The 25,228-nt window shown below is 42.6% G+C and overlaps 1 protein-coding gene across 1 annotated transcript in view; it reads right to left on the bottom strand.

The window, feature by feature from the left end:
* Positions 1–5,150: 5,150 nt before the first annotated feature.
* The window catches only part of LOC127666902 (regulator of G-protein signaling 7-binding protein), a 30,072-nt gene continuing 9,994 nt past the window's right edge, over positions 5,151–25,228 (bottom strand). Inside the window, exons 2-4 of the mRNA XM_052159896.1 lie at positions 18,699–18,846; positions 14,781–14,851; positions 5,151–5,392 (exon numbers count right to left, since the gene is read on the bottom strand). Of these exons, the coding sequence (XP_052015856.1) occupies positions 5,301–5,392; positions 14,781–14,851; positions 18,699–18,846 (311 nt within the window). The 3' untranslated portion in view covers positions 5,151–5,300. The remainder of the gene's footprint in view (positions 5,393–14,780; positions 14,852–18,698; positions 18,847–25,228) is intronic.

The raw sequence follows: 25,228 nt of genomic DNA, 5'->3' as shown, positions 1-25,228 counted from the left end.
AGAAAAAAATAATCAACCATAATTCCACTGCCGAAGGATAACTGCTATTAACATTGGAGTATATGGCCTTCTAGCTTCCTTACGCATATATACATACATAGATATATTTATATGTGATTTTCTTTTTATTACAAATATTGTATCATACTATACATACTGTTTTATAACATGTTTTTTCATTTAATATATGTCATCAATGTCATTGTTTATTCCCTGAAAAAATTATACAGATACTACATGCTCATTGTGAAAAAGTCAGAAATCACAGATCGCTCCAAATCTCACCTCCCAGAGAGAAATGCTGTTGTCCTGTGGGCAAACACCCTTTCAGACCCTTTAATGCACACATGTGTAGGTATGTTGGTAAGAGGGTGGTTCTCTAGAAACTCCCCTACGACCTCTACTTTTCTATTTATCAATATAAGTTACACATTTCAATAAATACACGTGGTATGCATTCTCAATTGGTGCACAGTATCCATTGAAAGGATATGCCATGTCTAACCGTGTCACATAGGCATATTTACAAAATATCCTTTCTTGTATGACTTTGAAAACAATGAATAAATGCATCTTAGCTCATGTTTTTGCTTGACATTAAATAATATAATCACATGTAGTATGTGTGTGTGTGTGTACAGACATCCATATGTCACAGAGTGCATGTGGAGATTAGAGGCTATCCCACAGGAGGAAACAGTGCCCTCCTACCATGTGAACCCAGGGGATCTAATTTGTTTGGCAGCATGGCCTTCTCATGCTGAGCCTTCTTGCTGGCCTATTGCTGAGCTGTTAAGAAGAGAATTTCTTTAATGAGAAGTTACTAGGCGTGTATGAAAATCACATAGTGCCAAAATAGTCCCCAGAAAGGTCAGATCAATTTATACTCCTGTTGACGATAAGAGAATGTTTATATTCCAAACTTCCTCAAGGTTCCTGGAAGTTTATATACGCACATGTCCTTCTGAGTGGTTTGAAGCTGAAGTTTTTGACACTAGTCTATTCGAATATGTTCAGTGTTATCAGTGGATTATTTTAGCATACAGTGCATTACTACCTCGAATCAGAGAATATTATTTATGCCATCCACTCTCATCTCCTCCTTCAACGACTCTGTTTTCGGTATTTGGTTTGTATACAGCACCGTGTTAGGAGCTGAGAAAACAATATTAAGCAAAATGTATGTGGTTGTTGCCTTTTATACTTTCAACTTAGTGGGGCAGACAGACAATCACATGAGCAGTCATGGGGAGAGCACAGGTCTTGTAAACCGTAGTGACTTCCCAAAGTGCCTCGATCCTTCACACGGTAGAGGCCCTTCACACGGTAGAGGCCTAATTTCTTTCTTGCACACATTATAAATATTATTTTCTTTTAATTTGGTTTGTTTTTTACTGTATAGGAGTCATACATTCTTTTTAAAATTGGTATTAGTCCACTCGTCTTTTCCTTTTCACTCCTGCCTTTGGTATCATGCTTAGAAAGGCTTTGATTCCTAACAATAAGACATCTTTACCAATCCAGATGACAAGCTATTTTCATTTTTGTCATTTATTATGTTTTCAAATTTAAGTACTTATTTCATCTAGAAGTTATTTTGTTTAAACTATAGACCTAAAATTGCACCCAGGAGCCGTTAATTAGTTATCTTGACATAACTTATTAAATTATCTAAATGTTTCTCAGATTTGAAATGTAGTGTTGTCAGTTATTTTGTGTTATTGGATATATTGTGGTTAATGTAGCTACTTGTGAGAATTTACTGTGAGGCTGATATAGTATGACTGCTTTTCCTTATTCTATCTATACTTACGAGAAAGGGAAGCATTTTCTATGGCGGTATTTTAGAACAAAAGGAACACAGATCTTGCTTAGGCACGGATGTGTGGGGCAGGGATTTAAGCTGCATGATAAGTCTGAATTCTCACAACCCTGAGACTTTCACAGTCTTGAAGTCGTCATGGGCTCCTTGTTAATTGGACCCAGTGGCAGATTTTCTGGAATAAATTAAGATGCTTTGTGTATTTGCTTTGGTCTTTCTGAAGCTCAGCTTCCGCTAGGTGGCAGCATTGCCTAACTCTGAGCATCGGAACGGTTCACAGGCGTAGGAAGAACTCAACCCGTTGGGCGGAGCTTGAGAATACCCCCCACGCCAACCAATTAGGGCCCTGCTGCTTCTCCAGCTTCCTTTGTACCCCATCAATGAAGGCCACACAGGGCAGTTTGCAGTGAGTCTGCGTCTAGACACCAAACATCAGCGGTCAGACTTTAAAGTGATACTTTGGCCTGAAGGTTACTTCACGTGTCCTTCCCAAAAGAGTCTTTGAGCTCAGCCCCAACTGATTTAGAGCCCAGAAATGTGATTTTAAACAATACATTTGCCATAGAGTTCAGATGATGTTTACTTTCTTTATACATGGCAATGTTTTTCAGGTTTCACACACACACACACACACACACACACACACACACACACACACAAGAAAGAAGAAAGAAAACATATATTCATTATAATTTGCAGGAAAACCTAAAATAGAACATTAAAAAGTATGGCGATAAAATGAGTGTGTGCCACAAAAGAGTGTCATATTTTTCCCTGTTTGCCCACATGGGTTTGTAAGGGAATACTCAGTGTTTTCCTCAGACCCTTACAGACCAGTTGGCTGCTTTTGTTGAGTGCAAAGACCCTTTCCCACAGGGTGCAGAACTTTATTTCACGGACCCACACCTGAGACAGGTGACAGGAGAGAGGGGCAGCTCCTACTGGACACACTTGGCATATCTAAGGGGATGTGGTGAATTGCCCAGGGCGACCATGAGCAGAGCTAGTTATCAGAACCTTGATTATTAATGCTGCTGTAGGACCTGCTACTGAAAGAACATCTGTAAATCTTGGAGTGTGTTTATCTACTGGGACTATAAAACTGAGCAAAGGTGGGAAACCAGGCACTGAATCAAACATCAGATGGTTGAATCTATTACCTCAGATATGGAAAGTCTGGCTAGGTAATTAGACAAATTCCCATCTCCATGAATAGCTACTACGGACTTCTCAGACATGGAGGTGAGACCTGAATGTTTTTGTTTTTGTTTTTAACAGTCTTCAGTTGTACAAAGGACAATTGCACAGAGGTGTTGTAGTCACGCTGAGACTAAGGCGAGAGCTAGCACAAATGAAGGAAGCAGGAGAGGTTCAGGTCAGGCGTCCCCAAGAGTGTGATCCTCACCTCAGGCTTATCAGTCAGTACGTTTGCATGGGTTGCTAGGAAGGAGGCTGAAGTGAAGCGTTCAATCCAGTCAGGGTGTGGGAGACAACAGAGACAGGAGCTGAGATCATGCCAATTTGGAAATAATAGCTCATAAAAAAGAAACGAGACAATCCTGGAGTTTATAGCATTTGAAATGACCTGCAATCAGGAGAGAAGAGTAAGTTTCATTCAAGATGGCAGGCCAGGAGAGTTGGGAGTAGCTCCTTGTATGGAGTCTTTAAGGAACACATTCTTTCTATCGGTTCATGAACATTCCAATCAGAAAGTCACAATCGTCTCATATGACTTGTCAAAAGTCCTCCCTTCTCTTACCGAATCCAGTCATACATCAGCTACCAGCCTCGTGCAGCATCGTCGGGGGTGGGGCGGGGGGGGGGGCGGGACCAAGATTATGGCCGACAGCAACTAGTAGACTTGAAATGCAGACCAATAATAGACTTTGGAGACCTCTTCCATCCTGGAATTCTTTCACTTTTGATACAAAAATATAGGAGAAAATTCCAAGTGCTGTACAATTACCTTTGAAGATTTTAGGTTGAACTATGTGAAACTGCTGGTTTTTTTTTTTTAAATAAAGATCAAAACAGTCAAATATCAGCCATTTCATAGAATTCAACCTAAAACAATAATTATCCATACCCTCTCCGTCTTCCATAAAGTGAAAGGCTTTAACATATTTAGTTTTTAGGGCAGAATATTAATGTACAGATAAGCGCCTCCACAGAGCTGGGATTAAAGCCACTTGCAGGCAGCTAGCCTGGACACTTGTGTCTCTCGTCTGATTTGGAGATCTTTCAGAGCAGGGAACAAAAGCGCAAAGACTCCTGGGAAATTTCATCCGGGAAAAGGGTCAAAGGACGGACAGGCGGAAATAAAACAGGATCTGTAGCATATTACACGTTTGTGGGAAAAGTGCAGCAGAGCGGTGAGCGGAACAAGCCAGGAGTGGCTCCCTCTTTTCTAAACTACAGTATTGCTTGATGTGTCCTGCTCTCAGGAGTCCAAGCGTAAGACAGGACACAGAGTACACACTGGAAAAGTCGTATCTGCATAGTCATCTAAAATGAGACAAGCTAAGCTTAACTAAAACATCTTTTTTTCCCCATTAATAATGTAAAATGTTAAATAGTTTTATGATCTGAGCTAATACTGGCATGCCCTATAAGATTTAACACTATGCTGATGTGCGGACCCATGCTTCAGGTTTCGATTCAAACAAAGTGTGATAATATTGAATTTTACATCTGAGGGTAATTGTATCTGTTACTACACCATTTGTTAACTGGATAACTTCATTTTCCAAGAAGCTTAAAAAGACACCATTGGATCAAAAGAAAGTTAGTTGCCCATATGCATTGTTCGAAGATAGTAGGATTACTGTGTATTTACAAAATGTATTTTTCATATATGACTCTGTTGCATTATAAATTAAGATATTTTTATGTTGACACGTAGAGATTCCGACAGAATGGAAGACCAAATGTAAGTGAATGCAGAGAAAGCAAAGCATGAGGTGGCTTGTTTTTGGTTATAATATTTCTTCTAATGATACTCATAGACTGGATTCTCGAACAGTTTTGCTGTTTTAAATAGATTTCTATATTTAGAGACATCTTTTATATCTGATAAATTGTTAACATGATATCAGCAAGAGTTACAGATATGCTATTATATGTGAAATATTTTTCTGTATAATACATTTAAAAAACCTTTCAATAATTTAAAAATCATAATCCTTGCATCTGTCATGGCGTGGTTCAGAGCAGACATGCACAATGTCAACTTTTTAAAAATCCCTTTAAAAACAGGCTGTGCCTCTTTGAATCCGTTCTGTTTTTTTTTTTTTAAATTCCTTGATGGCAGCTGCTTTCAAGTGTGAAATCATTTAAAAGGGCAAGGAGAGGCAGTTAAACTAATAAGGAAGCATAGAAAACATGGTCAAAACCGTTCTTGGTGTTCCGCTGTGTGGAGGTCTTCCGGTTCTGTGGTGTTTCTCAGGTGATCTTGGTGGTGAGTTTCCGGGGAAACCACCTAGCTTGAGACAAGACAACATAACCCGAAGAACCTTCTCTTCCGTCTTCTGACCATGGGGTAGGGAGTTAGATTCAGAAGGCTGCTGTCATCTGTGATGGGACAGAAAGGGCACACTCGTAAGGTTACAGACAAAATAACCTGCTCATTCTGAAGTGCTTTAAAAAGCGATTGTCATGCGTTGTCACATTTTAAACCTCAGAGATATTGGACTAGATAATGCTGTGTTGTTGGAGGCTATCTCAAGCATCAGAGGACTTCATTAACCCTTTGTTGTTAGAGGATATCCCTCCCACCCCCCAAGGAAGGACTTCATCAGTGTCCCTGGCCTTCACTAGGTGCATCCAAAGACATTCCCAGATCTGTCCAAATGTGTCCTGCGAAAAAATGCTCCAAGGCTGGCAATCACTGGCGATAATTAAATTGAAATTGCTCAGAGGCAGCCTTTCCATTGGGAGATGTTGCAAACACCATAATGGAAACAATCCACTTCCCAGTAAGCTTGTCTTGTCTTCTAAGCCTGCCTCCCGTGACCCTCATCTGTCATTCAACTTCACTAAACTCTGATGCCCCTAAGTATAAATCTGGGACATCAAGATTAATAGTGAATGATGCTTAACTTAAGTGAAGATGAAATGAAATAACTTAAAAGCAATTCGCTCTGATAGCAGCTGAGTGCCTCAGTTAAGTAGATAAGTAGTAACTATTTTCTGTTACATGGGGCAATTTTCTTGGTTCCATTCAACGTCCTTCTTGTCTTAGGAAGAAGTTTTAGCTATATTCTGTTTCATCTTTCCATATACATATTTAATCACACATTGTCTCCGTTACAGTTTTATTGCTGTGAAGAGACACCATGACCATGGTAATTTATATAAACGAAAACATTTAATTGGGGCTGGCTTACAGGTTCAGAGGTTTAGTCTATTATTGTCATAGTGCGAAGCATGGCAGTGCTTCCTTCTTGAAGGCCACCCACCTCTATCTCTCACCCCCCAAACACACACACACACACACACACACACACACACACACACACACACACACGTGTAGATTCTAGCCAGATTGATAAGTATTAAATCAACACTTTGGGGGTCAAAATTTTAGCATGATAATAATCATAGGAGCAAAGGAACCAGTAGACCAACTTGCAGTCTAGAAGAGAAAGCTATAGGGAGGTCCCTGGAGAGCAGAATTGGCCAGCATGGGTCTCAGAGGCGAGAGGCACAGACTAAGCTGGGAATTGTCAGCCAGGTCGGAGCTAGCACAGGGTCTTGGTATGATAAAATGGATGGTTGGCATTGATGATCACCAGGTGGCTTTTCAGGATGGGGTTGAGGGACTCCTCTTTCCCACTTCCAACTTTCAGGGAAATAGAACCTTTGCAGGGCAGCTCTCCACAGTTAGATGAAGGCGTGGATGCAGGGAGGGAGGCATGATATATTAAGGGAACTGGTTTGTAGTTGAGGATTGTTTTTCTTTGTTACAGAGCCTAGATGTTCTGGACAAAAATAAACCCTGGCTTCCTGAGTCTCTTATAAAATTATTTTGTGCAGGTACTTGAGCCCCCTCATCTTCCCTAAAGTCTCCTACATGTCAATATGTCCTACTTATTAGCAAACAAGTACTGACCACCCAAACTGACAGGGATCATGGCACTGGTTCAATTTGTGATAAATTTAGCTGTACCCTGAGAAGCATGTTTAAACCAAAAGACTAACCAGACTGTGCATAACAAATGACTCGAACATGGTTGGTCCCTTGTCTCCAGTGACTAAAACACTCCTCTAAAACTCAGATTCTTCAAGCGTGGACAAAACCAGCTTCATTTATATTCTTTTAATTGTGAAAAAATAATTCACAATTATCTAGGCAACTGTATATTGAGAGCTAAGACTACAACTTCTCTCTTCTATATTTAACTTGTTTCAGAAGAGTTAAAACCCTAGAGGAAATGCCAGGCCCTGCGCCTGAGCACAGGCGTCCCGGTGCAGAGGAGCTCTCTCGGGCGAATCATATTTTTAGAACAGAAAGGAATCATACATAAATACATAACTCAGGTTTTCATCATCTCTGGAACTTTTATTTTAACTACCAAATGGTCAGGGAACTCATTCTAACTGGATAGGGCTTTGAAGGGTAGCTCACAGTCTCTTTAGACAATGATAACACCTCCTGAAATTCAAGTTTAGCTGCAATTCAGTGCATTTTGGAAGCAGAGTCATCAAAATTAGGAAGATATTTATAGATAAGAAAGATCTCTCTCCCCACCCCCCTGCTCTCTGACTTGTAAGATCTACCGTTTAAATTCCTACATCTCCTTTCCTTTCTTGTGTGCGTTGTTTCCACCACATATGGAAATGTCTATTGTACATTTATAAAGGAAAGTAGGTCTGCATCTCCTGTTATCACAGGGATGTCCTGCTATCTTTTTTATGTTAAAAGCACAGAGGTGTCACACACAGAAATGAGATTTTTCACCATGACTCTTGTTCACTCATTACAATAAATAAAAAAGCCCTTTCTATAGAAGAGCCTTTTGTGTTATTGAAATTCTTCCCATTCACCCTTCTTTGTAGCTGTGTGTGTTTCATACAGGATATACATACATGTATATGCAGGGTATCTATGCTGCATAGATGCGTGTACACATGCATGTGGGTCACTTACGAGTGACCACAGTCTAGGATGGATGGGGAAATGCTGACACTGGGCAAAGGCCGTGTTACTGACTGAGGATAACTCCAGGTTTGGATGTTGGTGATGTGCGTCTGTCGCTCATTGCCCAGACCACAGCTTGTCTCAGCATCACCTTGGGCAGAGGAGAAACAATAGCTTTCTACAGCAAAGGGTGACACCAGCTGTAGTAAGTTCTAAAATTCATCAAGCAGCAAAGACGTCCAGGAAGGTTTGATGCTAGTTAAACTCCAGTCAAAGGCGTCTTCAGCGTGGACTGACAGACATACTGTCTCTGATTTTTGAAGGGCTGCTGGAAGAATGTGAACAAAGTGCAATATTCCCTGACTCCTTTTGAATTCTCCAGGCAAGTCTAGTGAACTCTAGGAAATGGTGATTTTTACTGTAAATGCCTGTTTGAATGTGGCTTTTAAAGACTTCTATAAATTATGTTTTCCCCAAAGTGCACAATCTTACAAAACCATGACTAAAGATAGCTTGAAAAATGAGAATAAAAAGTAGGAAAGAAAATGAAGAAAAGCCGAGGAGAAAGAAGTGAAAGGTGGAGCAGGAGCCGTCATCGTCAGTCAGTCAAGGGACCTGGGGCAGATCAGGAGCGGTCATCGTCAGTCAGTCCAGGGACCTGGGGTGGGGCAGGAAATGTGAGGCTCTTGCTCCATTACTCAGTTTCCCTTTGCTAATATTTGTTATACAGATGATATTGCGGAAAAAGGGAGGCACAGAAAACTGAGAAGTTTCAAAGAATAATCTGAGTTTAAAGCTGTGTTCTTAGACAGAGTTAAGAGAAATGGCCAGACAGAAGCTGTTGTCTTTGAAATAACTCTTCTGTTGTCCCCCTCTGTATACAAATATATATGCATGAATATATACACATATCTGTATGTACATAAGTGCATGTATATACATATATTTAATTATATATTATATTATCTGTATACTATATTCTATAACAACTATATAATATACCTATTATATCATTATATATATATATATATATTATAAAATATATGTCACACATAATGAGGTAGAAAGAATGAGAGGGAACACGTTTTAGAGGACTTATTGGCTCTCAAACTACAGCTGTATTAACTTCATCTCCGCACTTTCAATCCACAGATTATTGACTCCCCCCCACCTCCCGAGTTTCTTGACCAGTAGGTCTGGTGTATAGTCAGAAGAGCATCATTTCTCAAATATTCCTAAAGGTACTGATGTTGCAAGTCATAAGGGCAGACTTTGAGGACCACTAAACGAACAGAGGACCTACTGAGTGCAAGGCTCTTAGGTGACACTTAATTTGACTGTCAACTTGATGGGCTGTAAAATCATTAAGAAAACAAATCTCTGGCGGTGCTCATGAGGGGTTTTGTAAATGGGGTTGGTTCAGTAGGAGATCTACCCTAAAGGCAGACAGACAATCGTCCTCTGTGAGGTCCTGGACTGAGGAAGAGAGAAGAACATAATTTCCATGCTCTCTTGTTATGGGAACAGTTTGATCACTGCCTGCTGAGGTTTAAAAGTCACCTAAATGTGCCCCGCCCCTCTCTCTGTGTGCCTCCCCTACTGTTATACTTATCTGCCATGAACCGTAAGCCAACGCAAACGCTTCCTTCCTTCCTCTCTTCAGTTGTTTTGGTGAGGCACTTTTGGTGCAGCAATGAGGTAAGTAGCTAACACATCCTGTGCTGGGTAGTGAGGATAATACCAAAATGGGGTTTAAAAGAAACATGACCTCTGACCTAAAGGAACTCTCCTTGTCTAGCTGTGAGACTGCATTTACAAAAGCAAGAGAAAGATCCAAGCCCACCGCTATGAGAATTCCCAAGGAGAGGGGCGGAGGTGCCACTCCCACTGAAAGGACGGCATTCATGGGAGATTCGTGTAGACCTTGTGACCATTCTTAGCCACAAGGGATGAGAAGAACTTGAGTGTTTGTCGAAGGGGGAGGCATTCTTAATGAAGGGGATAGTATGAATCCAGACAAAGAGGCTCCAATGGCAGGCTAGGTCAGGCTCAAATAAACAGTCTAGTCAGGATGGACCGAAAGGTTTATGAGGGAGTGGACAGTACCAACAAAAACTACTTAAAATTGCCTACATAGGCTCACTGTCTCTAGCTTCTTTGCCTTTACATATTCTTCCCTTCCCCTGAAGCCTTCCCCCCCGTAGTTGGTTGGCAATCTCCCTCTTGAGATTAGTGTCAGCTACTTATTTCTGTGCATTTTCTGACTCCTCCATGCCCCTGCCTCCCTTCCTGTTCCCGTCCGTTCTATCACCAATTGCCTGGGTAGAATAGCTGCCTCTAATCCCATCTCTCTTCCTACCATTGCTAAAAACAACCGTTTATGAAAATCTTCGTATGTTTATCCTTGCTGTCCCAGCTCTCTATCTCTGACTCCTCACTGAATAACCCTGCCCAGCCAGGCTTTCCAAATGCCCGAGTGAGCAGCTTTTACCATCACCACTCGTGACCACCATTGTGCAGCGTTCCCCAGATCAATCCTGCTACATAACTAACTGTTCCTTCCTTGCAAACGTCTTGGTTCATTTTTGCAATGCTCGTTTGGTTTTACTCTTGGGATTGTAAACTGGCCTTCTTTCGATTCGAGCCTTACAGTTTTGCATTCCAGAGCATTCTCTTGGCAAATTTCCCAGGGGCAGTCTCTGCTGTGAGTAGGGCTCCAATGACCACTGCTCTGAAGATACTCAGATCTATTTCCAGTTTTCTTGGACCATGTCTTCCCTCAGTGCTACTAACCATTGGATATTATCCCCAGGGTTCTTCCATGTCTGAAACTATAGTCATATTCTACCTTGAAGCCTCTTGCTTTCCTCTCTCAACTTAACGACTGATACCATTATTTATTCTGCTAGTCAAGACTGAACCCAGATTCACCCTTGATTCTGCTTTCTTCTCCACGAATCCTGTAGGACCTGTCATATTTTCCTCCCTAGTTCCCTGGCATTACATAATACCTGAAGCAGGTCTCATCTGGAATACAGTTCTTGCCTCCTAACTGAATTCCATTCGAGGGCAGATTCAGTTCCTATGGATTCTAAGGCATGCTATCAACTCCTGGATTCCATGAATGAGCAAAGATACCAACACAGCCCGCAGACCTCATTAAGTCAGAATTGCAGCAAAGGTGAACCTGTCTTTCAGGCTTAATCTATTTCTGTTGATTTGTTTTGTTTTATAACAGCATGCATTTAGAAGATGCTTCTCTTTCACTTTCCAGTCTCCTCTGAGCTTTTGTCGGTAACCTTGTGGGCTCCCCACAGGTGGCTCCATTTGTAATCCATTTGACACAGCAAGCTGATCATAATTAATGAAGCTCCCTACAGCACCGCCAATGACCCGGAATAGAGGACAGGAGGAGCACTGGAGCAGGGGAGGGGACAGCAGGCCTGGAGCCAGGAGACCCGGACACTGCCTGCAGCCCACGGTGAAGGTGCCACAGAACAAGGGCTGCTTACCCTCCTTCCGGGTACCAGCATCTCCAAGCTCAGGCTGGAAGGGAGGACACTGACAGAGAAGACAATGACCAAAATGTAGGCACATCAGGGATGATCCAAATCCCTGCCCTTGGCCGCTCTGTTTTCTCTCTCACTAAAAATCAACTTCAAGTGAACGTTTGTTGAGTAGTGAGTGGGAGAGATGCAATCTAGTGTTAAAATGAACCCTGGGCCAGTTCCAAATGAAGAATAAAATGAAGCTTAGAGAAGAGAAGGGTCTGAGCCGGCAGGCGTGCCCATGGTCAGCAGGCCAAGCGCGAGAAGCCAGGACCGTGAGTGAAGGACACCTCTCTTTCCTTTTCTGTTTCCAACACACATGCAAATAGAATAAAAACAGAGAGGAAATAAGCCAGAAAAGAAACAGATGGCTTTCTATAATGGTTTCAACCAGTTAGAATCAGCTTTTGAGAACAAGGGTCTACATGAAAGAACCGGAATACATTTTCCACGTCTCACCCCATGTCCTGCACCCCTTAAGTCAGACCTGCATAACGCACGCACAGACTACTGGTATGGGGAGGTTCTCTGGTCATCGCAGTCTCCGCAGTCAGAGGGAAGAAGCTCGATGATTTCTAAAATCAATCGAATGGCACTGCCATATGTGTCTGTCAAAAAATGTCCCCAGAGATTGTTTGTTCTTCCCTTGGGGCCCGTCTGCCCCCTTTCCTCTGCTTCTCACTGCTCTCTGCCCACAGCCGGCACAGTGACAGTGCACTGTGAGTGAGGCCACCTTGCTAAGTGTCTGCATTTCTCCACAAAATGAGGCACCTGGATTTCCAAAAGCCCTTTGCTTCAACTATTCTTTCTATTATTAGAATGTGACTGAACCACCTTCGGAATAAATCATTGTGCTTTTATTTTCCAGATGGATTCATGATTTAAGACTTCGGATTATTTACTTGGGTGATTTCTTCCCTTTGTGTTTTTTACCGAAAGTACCAGCACTTGTTCTTTTATTTTACAAATCCATTGAAAAGTCCCAATACGTTTTCCATTTATAAAATAAAAAAAATATTTCTATTATACTCCAGTGATTTTGGAAATTACCTAATTAAAATGAAATTTCTGTCTTCTGGTCAACCTTGGCAGTGTGCACTGGCACTAGATGTGGAAGGAAGTTTTAAGGTGGGGGTCACAGAAAATTCAGATTTTGTGGCATTCACAAAATTCAGACTGGGTATCCTGGGAAGTTACCCTCCTGGGAAGCTGAATTCCTGCTTCAGTAAGAGGGTGGGGTAGTGTCCACAGGGGAGACTGCCGAATATAATGGATCTTAATGTGTGCTCCAAATTTAAAGGCACAGAGGCCTATTCTCTGACCTCTGACCTCAAGACTGATTGGATGTATGGACGTGACATATGATCTTTGCAGGACGAGTCCTACTTGCTGCTGCTTTGGAGTTCTGTGTGGACCAGCTACTAAACGATAGCATCAGTTTTCAAACACATCAGTAAAGTAGTCCCGGGATCCTTCCAAAACTTTACTTCATCCCCCCCCCCCCTCCCGCATCGTACTCAGCAAACATCTCCTCGAAGTCGATTTCCGGTTGATTAGCTCTTTGTAAGGTTGATAAGAGGCATGTGGTGTGTACTGCTTCTCTAATCCTCAAGCCACAGTCTGAAGTACGCGACATGATCTCCCCGCTCTGAAATTTCCGGAAGTCAAACCACTTACTTGCCCGGGGTCACCTGACTGGACCATGGCAGTGCCAGAGTCTGACCTCAAGCCTAGCTTTAATTGAAGCCCATCATCCTAAACCCACAGGCGCTTCTAGCCGCAGCTTTGTATGTAATCTTAGAGAACTCTCCGATTACTGTACATCTCCTTTCCTCCAGGACTCTGAAGCACACCGGCTGGTTGGGGTGGTGGGAGGGGGGTTGGGGGGTGGAGTAGGCTGGTCCTCTATGAACAGATTCTACAAGGTTACTTGGAATTACTTGTCCTACCTCCTCCCCTGCCTCGTATTCTGGCCTCCAGCTCAGTGCAGCTTATGCAGTGTCTTAGCCTTTGTCTGGTGTTGTCGCCTGCCTCCACCTCTCCACCTTCTGCTGATATGCTCCGAGCCAAGAGGCCCTTCTGTTCTGCTGCCAAGTCCTCCTCCTCCTCCTCCTCCTCCTCCTCCTCCTCACTCAGCTCCCCTGCTCCCAGGCAGACAGTATACCGCCCTCCCTCCCGCACAGGCTTTCTTCCGTGGAAACAGGAGGGTTTTTTTTCTTGCCTCTAAAGAGCCTTTCCCATCCTCTTGGCACCACTTTCTGAAGCTAATGCTTCACTCATGGCTGCTCTAGCTAAGTCTGCTTAATGTAAAGCACTTGCAAATCACTTGTGTGCACATCACCAGTCCTAGAGTCCTGCAAAGATTTAACAAGCATTTATTGTTTGTGCCAGGTAGTATCCTAACTGTGTTCCAGGCTCCAGATGCAGGGCATGCAATAGTTAACAAAATCAGGACCATCCTTCATTCTGGTGGATATTTCTTTACAAGTCCGTGTCAGGTTGGATTCTTTTGCATCTTCCAGAGATGGACTACCTGAGTTCAAATCCATAGCACAGTCATCCTACTACAATCTGTATGACTTTGGAAAAACTAACCTCCGCATCTCAGTTCTCTGTAAATTAGGAAAACTTTAATAGAATCTCCCTAAATCATTTTTAGATTTTAATAGGAGATTGGAAATTTAGCTCAGTGGTAGACTGATTGCCTAATATGTAAGGTCCTAGCTTTGACCCTTAGTATGGGAAAAACAAACAAAAAGATTTGTAATTATATAAGCCAACATAGTTGATACATGTGAAATACATACCACATGTCCACAATATGAATTAATTCTTTCTCTTATTCTTTATATATAATTGAGTATGTAAATAGGGGGATGTTTTTTACAGTGGTCTATAGACAGTGACACACATGCCCACAATATGAATTAATTCTTTCTACTATTCTTTTTATATAATTGAGTATGGAAATGGGGGGGTATTTCTACAGTGGTCTATAGACCTTGTGTAGATGGGAGCTATGCTCTTGGTCCTCTTCTAGAGACATCCCTGGTGTGGCTCTTTCCACAGCACGTGAGTGACAGGTCTGGCAAGGGTGTGGGCATCCTCTTTCAGGAGAGGGTATCTCTGTCTCCGTTAGCGAAAACTCACTCACCAAGACTACAGCCTCACCCGCTCTCTCTAAGAAGGCTCCCTCTTTTTGTGGGAAACCCTTGCACTGCGGCTTCCAAGTCCAACCTGCTCTGCCTCAGAGAGGAACCCCAGGACTCACCTTGATTTTTCAGTGGTAAAGGCATCGTTTCCCTGAGTTTGCTAAGAAGGTTTTTCATTTCTCGCATGTCTCTGCAAAGTTGACAGAAAGAAAAATTAGCTGTACATTTTCCAAACGAAGCCTCAAGCCGTATGTTCTATGGGATGAACGGAAGGCGGGGTTCTGCATGGGATTTTACCAGTTCTCTTTTTTCATAGACACATACTGAATTTACTTTGTCTTTACAGGAAGGAATATCAGATAGGATTCGGCTCCAGCCCTCGGCATCTCTGCTTTCAGTCCGACCTGGCTGAATTCAGTGGAGAGCCTTTATAATGAGGACAGTACTGTGGATCTACAGGGGGAGGCCAAGGACACACAACTGGAACAGTGGGCTCCTGGGGAAAGTCAGGATTCAGGATGCATCGCTGGGGCTGTGGTCAGATGGCTGTGCTGTGGTGCAGACTCTCGCCACGAGCAGAGCTGACTGATAGTAAAGAAATAAATTGCTATAGCTCGTTTGTTGTTGATATTGTTGTTGGTGGTGTTGTGTGTACTAGGCATCAAACCCCGGGGCCTCATGAATACCAGGGAAGTTCTCCACCAGTGAGAAAGGCTACACTTAATAGCCTCTGTTTCTTTGAGAACAGGTCTCAGAGGATGGCCTTGAGTTTTTGACCTTTCTACTTCAGCCTCCTCCTGAGTGCTGAGATAGCCTTGTCCCACCAGGATTGACAAGGGACACATTCAGAGATCTCCAGGGACAGGCTCTTCATAGCAGAGATGCTGGAAGAGAGGCCATTGGGGGCCATTGATGACTTGAAGTCAATTTCCAGGACCCACATGCTAGAGGAAGAAGATAGACTCCCCAAATTTGTCCTTTGGCCTGCATATGTGCAGTGTAGCACATACTTGTATACACACACACACACACACACACACACACACACTTGAGTGCACATAAATGAATAGATAAATAAATAAATTTCCTTAAAAAATGCTTGTGGACGAAGAAAATTCTAATGTTGAAGTAAAGCTGGTTGCACAAGACTGTACAAAGGCCAGAGGATCTGGGCTACAGAGCCAGCCAAGGCCAGCTGGAGCAATTTAGTGAGTCCCTGTCTCAAAACAAAAATATAAAAAAAGAAAAAAAATCCCCAAATTAAAGGTTTTATATTGCTGGGCGGTGGTGGTGCACACCTGTAATCCCAGCTCTCTAGGAGGCAGAGGCAGGTGGATTTCTGAGTTAGAGGCCAGCCTGGTCTACAGAGTGAGTTCCAGGACAGCCAGGACTATACAGAGAAACCCTGCCTCGGGAAAAAAAAACAAACTAAATCCAAAAAAAGGATTTATATCAACTGCACTTGTTTTAAGTTGAGGAAGGAACCACCACATAATCTCAGATTTGAAATTTTTGGTCTGTTTCATGACGCAACAGTGTTCTGCTGAGAAGCATTGGAGGAGCACCGTTGGGAGAGGCCACAGACCCGAGCCAACCCTCGCTCAAGGTTAAGATACAAAAGGAAGTTCATGTCTCAGGCTCTGATGACTGGAAAAGGAAAGGAGGACAGCCTAACAAGTGGGCGGAAGGACTCTTGGAGCATTCAGAATGGGGGCCAAGGGTGTGAGGCTGATTGAGTGTCACGGGCGTGGCATGCAGATGAAGCAGAGGAAGAGGTGGTACAGGGAGGCGTGGCCACCCTCCCTAACACTTCCACACATGATCTCCAGCCAAGCTGGGTGGGAGGGGAAGAACTAAGCGCTACGGCAGGAATGAAGCTGCGTTATCACCTTGCAGTGGATGATCACCTATGCTGCCCCTGTATCCAAGAAGACAACCTGATTGGCTTGGCTTCTGGAACGGTCAGCCACCAGTGGCTTTAAAGGAACGCCACAAAGGAGTTAAATGCCAGCTTGGTTTAAGGCGCACCGGATTCTGGGCAGAGAGAACAGGAATAGGAAAGAAGCTCATCCCTGCCTGTGTTCTTGCGGCCTGCTTCCCTCAGGCTTGCCTATCTATCGCCTTTGACTAAAATCTGGGCAGCAGCTTTGCCAACACGGCAGGCTATCCTACTCCATACTTACTGCCACATTTGATTGATTTCTTAAAGCAGGAGGAGCCTAACTGCTGTCCAAGGTGTACGGAAAGGAAAGAGTTTTGCAAATGGCTTCTGTCCCCACCTTGACATTCTGACAGACAGATGTACCCCCCCTTCTCCGAGAGCAGAACAAAGAACCTTTTATTTTATAAATTAAGATACATAACTTTCTCACTATTTGTTCATACTTCTATAAAATGGAGACAAACAGACGTTATTGTTTGAATTATTGGATAACAAAACTTATGCAAGCCATATTAATAGCACACAATTACCACGGATGCTCCAATTTCCTATAAACACGGAAATTTGGTAATTAGCTTTACGATTATTTTACAACCCGAAAGTCGAGTCATGATGGCTACAAATACCATTGTGTTTTCCATTTCTAAAAATAAAAAAAAATAAAATGTTCATTATCATGTCAGTGACTCAACCCCATGCACAGAGAAAACAGAGAGTAGAATTACCCCAGGTTCATTGAGCTGCTTGTGCCAGCTCCGAGGGCACTCACAGCAAAGGGCACAGACATTAGTGCAGAGGCCACATGTGGGCCTCATCTTTTAGGTCCGCAGAGCAGCGTTTCCCCATGTTGATGGGATGGGTCCTTGTTCTTGTATTATTAGTGCTTTCTTTTCCTCAACAAAATAGAATCATTATAGATTTTTTTTTTTTCTGAAGGAAGTCCCTCTCTAGCAGTAATCTGCGAGGTCAGTGCATGAACTCATTTTGACCATGTTTCAGGAGAGGTAGAAGAGTAGGAACTGTGAAAATCTGTGAATTGGTTAAAATATTAAGCAAGGTATTCCAAATAACCTACCTCTAAGAATCTATTAGAAGTCTGGGTAATTTAGATTCTTTCCCCCTTAAACAAAAGGGTGATTCAGTAACTGGCCAGTGGGTGAATTGAGATAATAGTAGTAATACCTCTGCCTTTTTCTTTTCTGAAGCGATGTTTCCTTTTTTTTCTTGTTCTTTCTTGTTTTGAGACAGGGCCTCCCAGATTTCGGGATTACAGCTGTACACTACCATTCCTGGCTTGTTCTCATTTTCCAAGGAGATGTGGTGCTTTGGATGAGGGAGATAGGCAGGTCTAGGAGCCTGAAAGTGTGGTAGACCCTGCTACTGTCCACTACAGGGTGTAGACTTCTTATGTGGCTCGAGCATAAAATAGTCCTGAAAGTTTATGTGTTGATGGCTTGGTCCCAGTGGGAGGCACTGTTAAGTGGTGGTCGGACCCTGAAGGCTTTGACCTAATGGGCAGGTTAGTGCACTGATGGATTATTTGATGGTGTTAACTGGGAGGCAGGGAAAACTAGGAGGTGGGGAAGAAACTAGTGAAAGAAGGGGTAGAAGGACCCTTGGGATGTTCAAAATGGAGTCCATGGGTGTGAGGCTGATGGAGTGTCACACACAGGGCATGCAGCTGAGGCAGAAGAGGTTGCTGTATGTCACCGGGGTATGCCTTTGAAGGATACAGCTCCTCTCCATCCCCTTCTGCTTTCACTCTGCTTCCTGGTTGTCAGGAGGTGAGTAGTGTCTTCTGTTTGGGGCTCCCCAGTATCATCTCAAGCTTAAAGGCAATGGAGTCGGTTGTTCATAGACTACATTCCCCGAAATCAGGAGCCCAAACAAATTGTTCACCTTTGAGTTCTCCTCATTAATTTGACACAGTGATAGAGACCTAACACCTTGCTCTCTCCCCAGCTTTTCTTCTGCAGGTTAGTTAGACACCAAGTTCCTGACAGGCTACCTGCTCTGTCAGACCATAAAGAGCCCTGTTTCAAAACCCCAAGAACATGCGTCCATTCAGCGTCCATTCAGGGGACATCCCACTTACCTTTCGGTGTTTTCAATATCTGTGGCGACCTGCCAGGACTGCTGCTGGCTATCTAGAGGGGATGACAAGGAGTCCTCCAGGGCAGGTGTTTCAGCATTCTCCTCAGTTTTGCTGTCCAAACTCTTTGCTCCCCCACTAGCTTCTTTTCCTGAGGAGAATGGGATAAGAAATCAGCAATGCAATATCTCTACTCGGGATGTCATTATAAAGACTGGTATGCTTTGAGTCAAATGCCTGAGCCCAATGTCTCTCTGTGGTATGAAGCAACTCTGTGTGCGTGTCTGTGTGTATCTGCATGTGTGTATCTGCATGTGTGTATGTATGTGTATATGTATGTGTCTGTGTGTATATGCATGTTTGTATGTGTGTGTGCATGTGTGTGTATCTGCATGTGTGTGTATGTATGTGTATATGTATGTGTCTATGTGTATATGCATGTTTGTATGTGTGTGTGCGTGCATGCCCGTGTGTGCCTATGTGTATACAGTATGCTCCTACAACATTCTGGAATGATAGTTGAGGTCGATACCACCTAAAGGTCAAAGCAAAGTTAAGGACCCTACCTTTGATGAAGAGTTGCTTTGTAACCTGGCATGAGTGACTTAGATCACCCTCTTGGGAACAGGGATGTAGCCTGTGAGCATAAGCTGGGCTTTGCTCTCAGAGCCAGGAGTGAGTGTCAGGGTCAGGAGCAGGTGACACTCAGCAGGGGTGGGGGGGGGCTCCTGCTGTCCTCTCTGATCTTGGACACTGACTTTCTCAGGCTCCCACAGAGCATGGACCTGCCTTCCATTTCCCTGGCTCTCCAGTCTCTGTTAACAACACAGCAGTCTATGTGAAGAAAAGCCAGCCCTGTGATGCAGCAGTCAAGCGTTGACATGCTGAAGACTTCTCAGCTGAAAGGCCTCATCCTGAGTGATTGTTCAGGGCAAAGCACTGCCTAGCCCTAGCTAAGACTTATGCTTGTGTGACTGGTCTCAAGAAAATAAACCCCATAACAACACTAAATGTTGGTTTAACCATAAGGTGACATGAAATTAGATGGAGGGTCACAGTCCTTGTCTAGGTACATACTCTGTCACAATCTCCTATTTTACCTCGAAAATATTTATAGCCACAGAGGAGTATCACAGCAGAAATGTCCCACAAGGTCACAGAACTAGGCTTTCACCTTCTCCAGCTTTGTTATATTTATTTATTATTTGCTCCTTCATTCATCTTCCATACAAATGTTTCTTGAGTATCACATAAGTTCCAAACACTAGGTTTGATACTGTGTGTATGTGTGTGTGTGTGCATATGTCTTTGTGTGTATGTGCATGTGCCTGTGTGTTTGCGTGTGTATTTGCCTCTGTGCATATGTCTTTGTGTGTATGTGCATGTGCATGTGTATTTGAATGTGTGTGTGTGTGTGTGCATGAATGTGTTTGTGTGAGAAAAAACAGAGGAGAACCTCCTTTTCCTTCTCCTCTTCTTCCTCCTTGTTGTCCTTCTGATCTCCTCTCTCTTTTCTTCCTCTTTCTTCCCTTCTCCTTTAGACAAGATTTTGTTATATAACACTGGATGTATGGGCAGTATGTAGCCCAGGCTGGCTTCAAACTCCTGGAAATCCTCCTTTTTTTTTCTGAATTTTAACTATTTTTTAAAGATTTATTTTTTTATTTTATATATTTGAGCATGCTGTAGCTGTCTTCAAGATACACAAGAAGGAGGCACCAAACCACCATTTCATTGTCAGACACATGGTTTCTGGGAATTGAACTCAGGACCTATAGAAGGATAGTCAGTCAGTGCTCTTAACAGCTAAGTCACCTCTCCAGCCCCAGGCATGTGACTCTTAAACCTCAAGGTCCACTCCCAGTGATGCTGTATCTCCTCTGGCAAGGCCACAACTCCTAAACAGAGTCATGGCAATCCTCCTATCTCAGTTTACTAAGTGCTAAGATCACAGGCATGAGCCACCAGCAGACAATAGCAAAAATTATACAAATAACTGCAAAGCTGTTGCTTAACATTATACAGTTTGGAGAAAAGGTATACCTTATGTCTTATACTCTTTTACTTAAATTGATTTTTAGTACGTAGACATAATTCTAGAGAAATTGAAACTGGTGCCTATGATTGAGCATTTATGACATAGAAGCTTCATTCTACGTACTTAGCTTAGTCTTAATGCTGGTGACAAACAAACCTGCAAACTTGTATGAAGACTGGCTACACATGGGAAAAATTCTAACTGTCCTGTAGGAACTGGTAACAGCTCTTTGTCTTCTGTCCCTTAAGTTAGCAATACAAGGAGAATTGGACACATCATGAAGTGGGAACTGTGTGCATCCTTCCTCAAAAGCACAGCGGCCAGGGAGCCTGGAGAAGTGAGCTAGACCACAAGCCCAAGTTGCCTGATGGGAAGTTGTGATCCTTGGCAGTATATCTGATGCATGTCTATCCTGGGGGATGTAGCTTCTCTGAGGACTCGCGTTTCCCCAATTTTATGGTATGCTGTTGGGTGGAAATTAATTAACCACATAATTTAGGAGGTTATCATGTCATAGCCGGAGGGCAATGGCCTCTTAAATCTATTTGCATTTGCCTTCAGGTACAAGTATAGTTGTCCACTTGTCACCCACCTGTGGGTGGAATTCATTGGTGGACTTGAACTGGGTGATTTGGGAGAGGGTCAAGGGTCATTTCCAGGAAAAGTCCTCTACTTTTGAAGTAACATGAAGGATGAAGATAATTTTGAAGATAACACGAGGATGAGTAGAATTTACCTTTGATGGATTATTTCAGAGATCTGTGGAACAATGGTTCTCAGCCTTTATGTGCCTCAAAACATGCATCCTTCCCTACCCACTCCCACTGCCCTCACACTGATGTTTTATTGGCTACACACAGAGATCTATGCTCAAACGAAGTTTCTCTGAGAACTTTGATGGCACTGTTCTCCCAGCTTCTATTTATAGCTAGTGATGGCTTTTGTACGTGCTCTATTTATGGATCTCTGAAAAGTTGTAGGGTATAATCTTCAAACTTTTGAATCCTAAAATGTCTTCTAAATAGGTCTCTGCATGAATTCTTTTTTTATGTTATCTTTTTATGACACTTGATCAGGGCTTACCCTTTATTTTGAAAGATTACCTATAAGAGGGTATCTAAAATGACATATGAGTTTTACATATATTTGTGACCAACCATTTACACATAAGTTGTAGGCCTCACTAGTACATGGTCCCAAATACTTGAGTGTGTATTCCTTAGCGAACAAGGATGTTATGGGTGGACAATGGCTCAGTGGGTAAACAGTAACATGCTGCCCATGCCTATATAGCCCCAGAACTGAGAAAAACAGGAAGACAGATCCTGGAAGCTCCCTACCTGGCCAGCCTACCCTAAACAGTGAGTTTGGGCTCAGTGAGAGAGAGTGTGTTGAGGGAATAAGGCACACAGTGGCATAGGAAGGCACTTGGCATCCTTCACCAGCCGTTGAATAGACAGGCACACACACTACACCTGTGTATACATACATGCTTACAACAGACACATGCCAAACATACAAAAATAGAGAACAAGAAAGAATAAAGATGTTTTATTATATTACCCCCAAACAATGACCATATCAAATAATTCTAAAACTTTGGTTGAATACAACTCATTACAACTGGATACATACAATATTATTTTTGATATCTAGTCTGTATTCACACTTGTTCAATGGTTCCAACAATGTCCTCCTTAGCTTTATTTTTAAATCGAGGAACCTAATTTTGAGGCTACATACAGGATTTGCTTTCATGTTTCTGTGCAGTCCTTTTATCTAGTGTAACATGTTTTTTGTTTATATCTCGTGAATATCTTTGAATCGAGTCCGCAGGAGTCGTTTTATAGAATGCCTTTCTTTTTTATCAGATCTGTCTGATGCTTCCTCCATGTGTAGGTGTGTAGTAACCATTTTCAGCAAGAATATTGCACAACTGGTACTAGGTGCTTGATTCATCACTCTGGAAAATCCATATGTCATTTGATCCACTGTTCATGATGTTAATATGGCTACGATGGTGAGCGGTGACTTTTCTCGTGTTATAGTCACCCCTTTCTCTTTGTTTCTATAACCTATCAGGTGATTAGTTGAGATAGCACAATAGTTTTAAATAAAATATTTCTGGGTCTAGGGCTCAGGGGGTAAAGTACTTGCCATTCAGGTGTGAGGAAACTTCGCTTGGATCACTCTAGAAGCCATTCAAAGCTGGGTGAGTGTGGTGACTGTAATCCTAGTCCTGGATGGAGATGGGAGATGCCAGGGATAAGTTGGTTATCAAGACCAGCCCAATCACTAAGGTCCAGGTATAGTTAGAGATCCTGCCTCATGCTGATACCAACTTGGTTCAGATAATTACTGTTTTAGTATTCCTAAATGTATACAAATTCCAAACTTTCATCATCATGACAGCTCTTCTTCCAATGTTGGTTATTACATTTGGCATCTTCCTTTAGCAACATTGGTTTTTCTTGAAAATCTTGGTCCTTCCTAGATTGTCTGTTCAGATATGTTGTTGAGCTTCTCTCTACCACTTCTACCAGCAATGTCCTAGCAATATCCTACCATGGGGAATGGGTAGGGTATGTGGTTGGACAGTATGTCTTTGCAACTCTTCTCATGGCTGCAAGACTTCCCAGTCCCAATGTTACACTTCCTGGGCTCACAATCAGGTGCTACTCCTGCTGTTTTTCCTGCTTGAAGTCCCTGGTTTTGAGAGAAGAGCTAAAAAGCTTCACTCGGTGCTGACTATAATCTGAACTCACTTTCTTTCTGTCTCAGTGCTGCCTCTGTGCAGGCCTAGCATCATTTCACACTCTATTCTGCTTCCAAAGATGGATCCTTGCAGCTTCTCCTGGGAGTTAGTGGTAGCCCAACTCAGTGCAGTTTCAAATACTAACTCCAACAATTATAGAAGCCCTTCCTGTGGTTTGAATTTGTTGCCTGGGTTTGAAGTGTTTCTGGATTTGACTTCTTTCTTTCTTTTTAAAGAATTTCTCTATCCCTTGAATTCTTTTTGTTTTTTCCTGGCTTTTTTTTTTTTTATCTTCCTGGTTTCCTCTGTTCTTTTATCCGTATGAAATTCAATCTGAATTGCTTGTCAGTTTGGAGAAATTCTTTAACCTTTTTGGCCTGCTTAGGTACGCCTTGTCTGGTTTTTTAGAGTTTTGGGAGATGCTCTGTGTTTTCCAGCCTCTACTTCCCCCCCCCCCCCTACCGTTGGAAAGGGCCACGTGACAGTTATGGACAATGGATTCTTCAGACTCCTTCCTGACATCTTCCTATAGAATTCCCATGCTTTCTGAAAGCAGGATGAATGTTCCACCCTAACTCTGACATCATTTTTCTATGCCATAAATAAATGAACTTATTGTTCTCATCTATTGAGATATGGCATTACTTCACAAAGCAGTCACCTCACCCTGACAAGCTAATACGGGTTTATTCTTTTCCTAATATATTTTTCTGTGATTTTGATGAAAAATATTTTTTAACTAGGAAGGGAAATGTCCATAAGTTTAGGTCAACATTTCTGTTAAGTTTTCCTCTCTACATTCCCCTTCTGTTATCGTAAGACAGAAAATGCAAGAAATTCATCTACTTAATCAACAAGCATTTCTTGAATCTTTGCTCCAGGTTCTCTGTTAGATGCTGGGAATATACTCAAGACCACCAAAGTCTCCAAAGAACAACAGACAAGAAAACAGGTAATCAACGACAATCTTTACGTATATGCCAACTTTGGCACCATGGGAATGCTTGAGCTAAAGGAAGTAGCCCAGGCTTAGGGTGTCAGGAGCAGATATCTGCAGGAAGTCACATCTAAATTATCACCCCAAATAAAGGTCATGGATGAGCCACGGGGAAGGGATAAGTGTCGAGCTGGGTAGAGTGGACTATATTATCCTAGGCAGAAGGATATGCAGAAAAGCAGATGTCTATTGAGGCTCCACAAAATGGTTTAAGATGTGCTAGAGTTTAACTTTGTGTGTGCTAGAGTTGGGTACACAGGCAAGTATGGGGTATTTCTGGTGATCTGTGAGACTAGAGAAAGGTCATTTTGTAGATGTTCTTTTGAGCTACATGAAGGACTTAGCAGAAAAGATAGTGCCCTGCACACCATCTCAGTAATCCATATGAGGTCTTCACCACCCCCCCTAGTTTCCCTCCTTTGCTGGCCTGGTCTTGGAATGGGAGACTTGTTATATAATACCTGGTTGGGCTCTTTCATCCTGCTCTTAGGAAAGGAATCAGCATGCTTCCAAATGGTGACTTCGAAACCATATTTTGCTTTGCCTAAGAGAGTGACTGTGCATCCAAAATCATTTCCTATTATGAAATGAAAAGTCCTGTCCCCTGAAAATCAATTTCAGGCCTCAGTGAACAAATATTTGCTTGGGGGAGGGGATGGGAATGAGGAGGAGAGAGCCTGCAGAGTGCCTTGAAACCATGCTCAGATAGCTGCATCACTGTTTAGAACTAGGGCACTAAACTT

The sequence above is a fragment of the Apodemus sylvaticus genome, chromosome 16, assembly GCF_947179515.1.
Source record: "Apodemus sylvaticus chromosome 16, mApoSyl1.1, whole genome shotgun sequence".
Classification (NCBI taxonomy): domain Eukaryota; kingdom Metazoa; phylum Chordata; class Mammalia; order Rodentia; family Muridae; genus Apodemus; species Apodemus sylvaticus.
The sequence above is the reverse complement of the archived record's forward strand: the minus strand, read 5'-3'. Positions and strand labels throughout refer to the sequence as shown.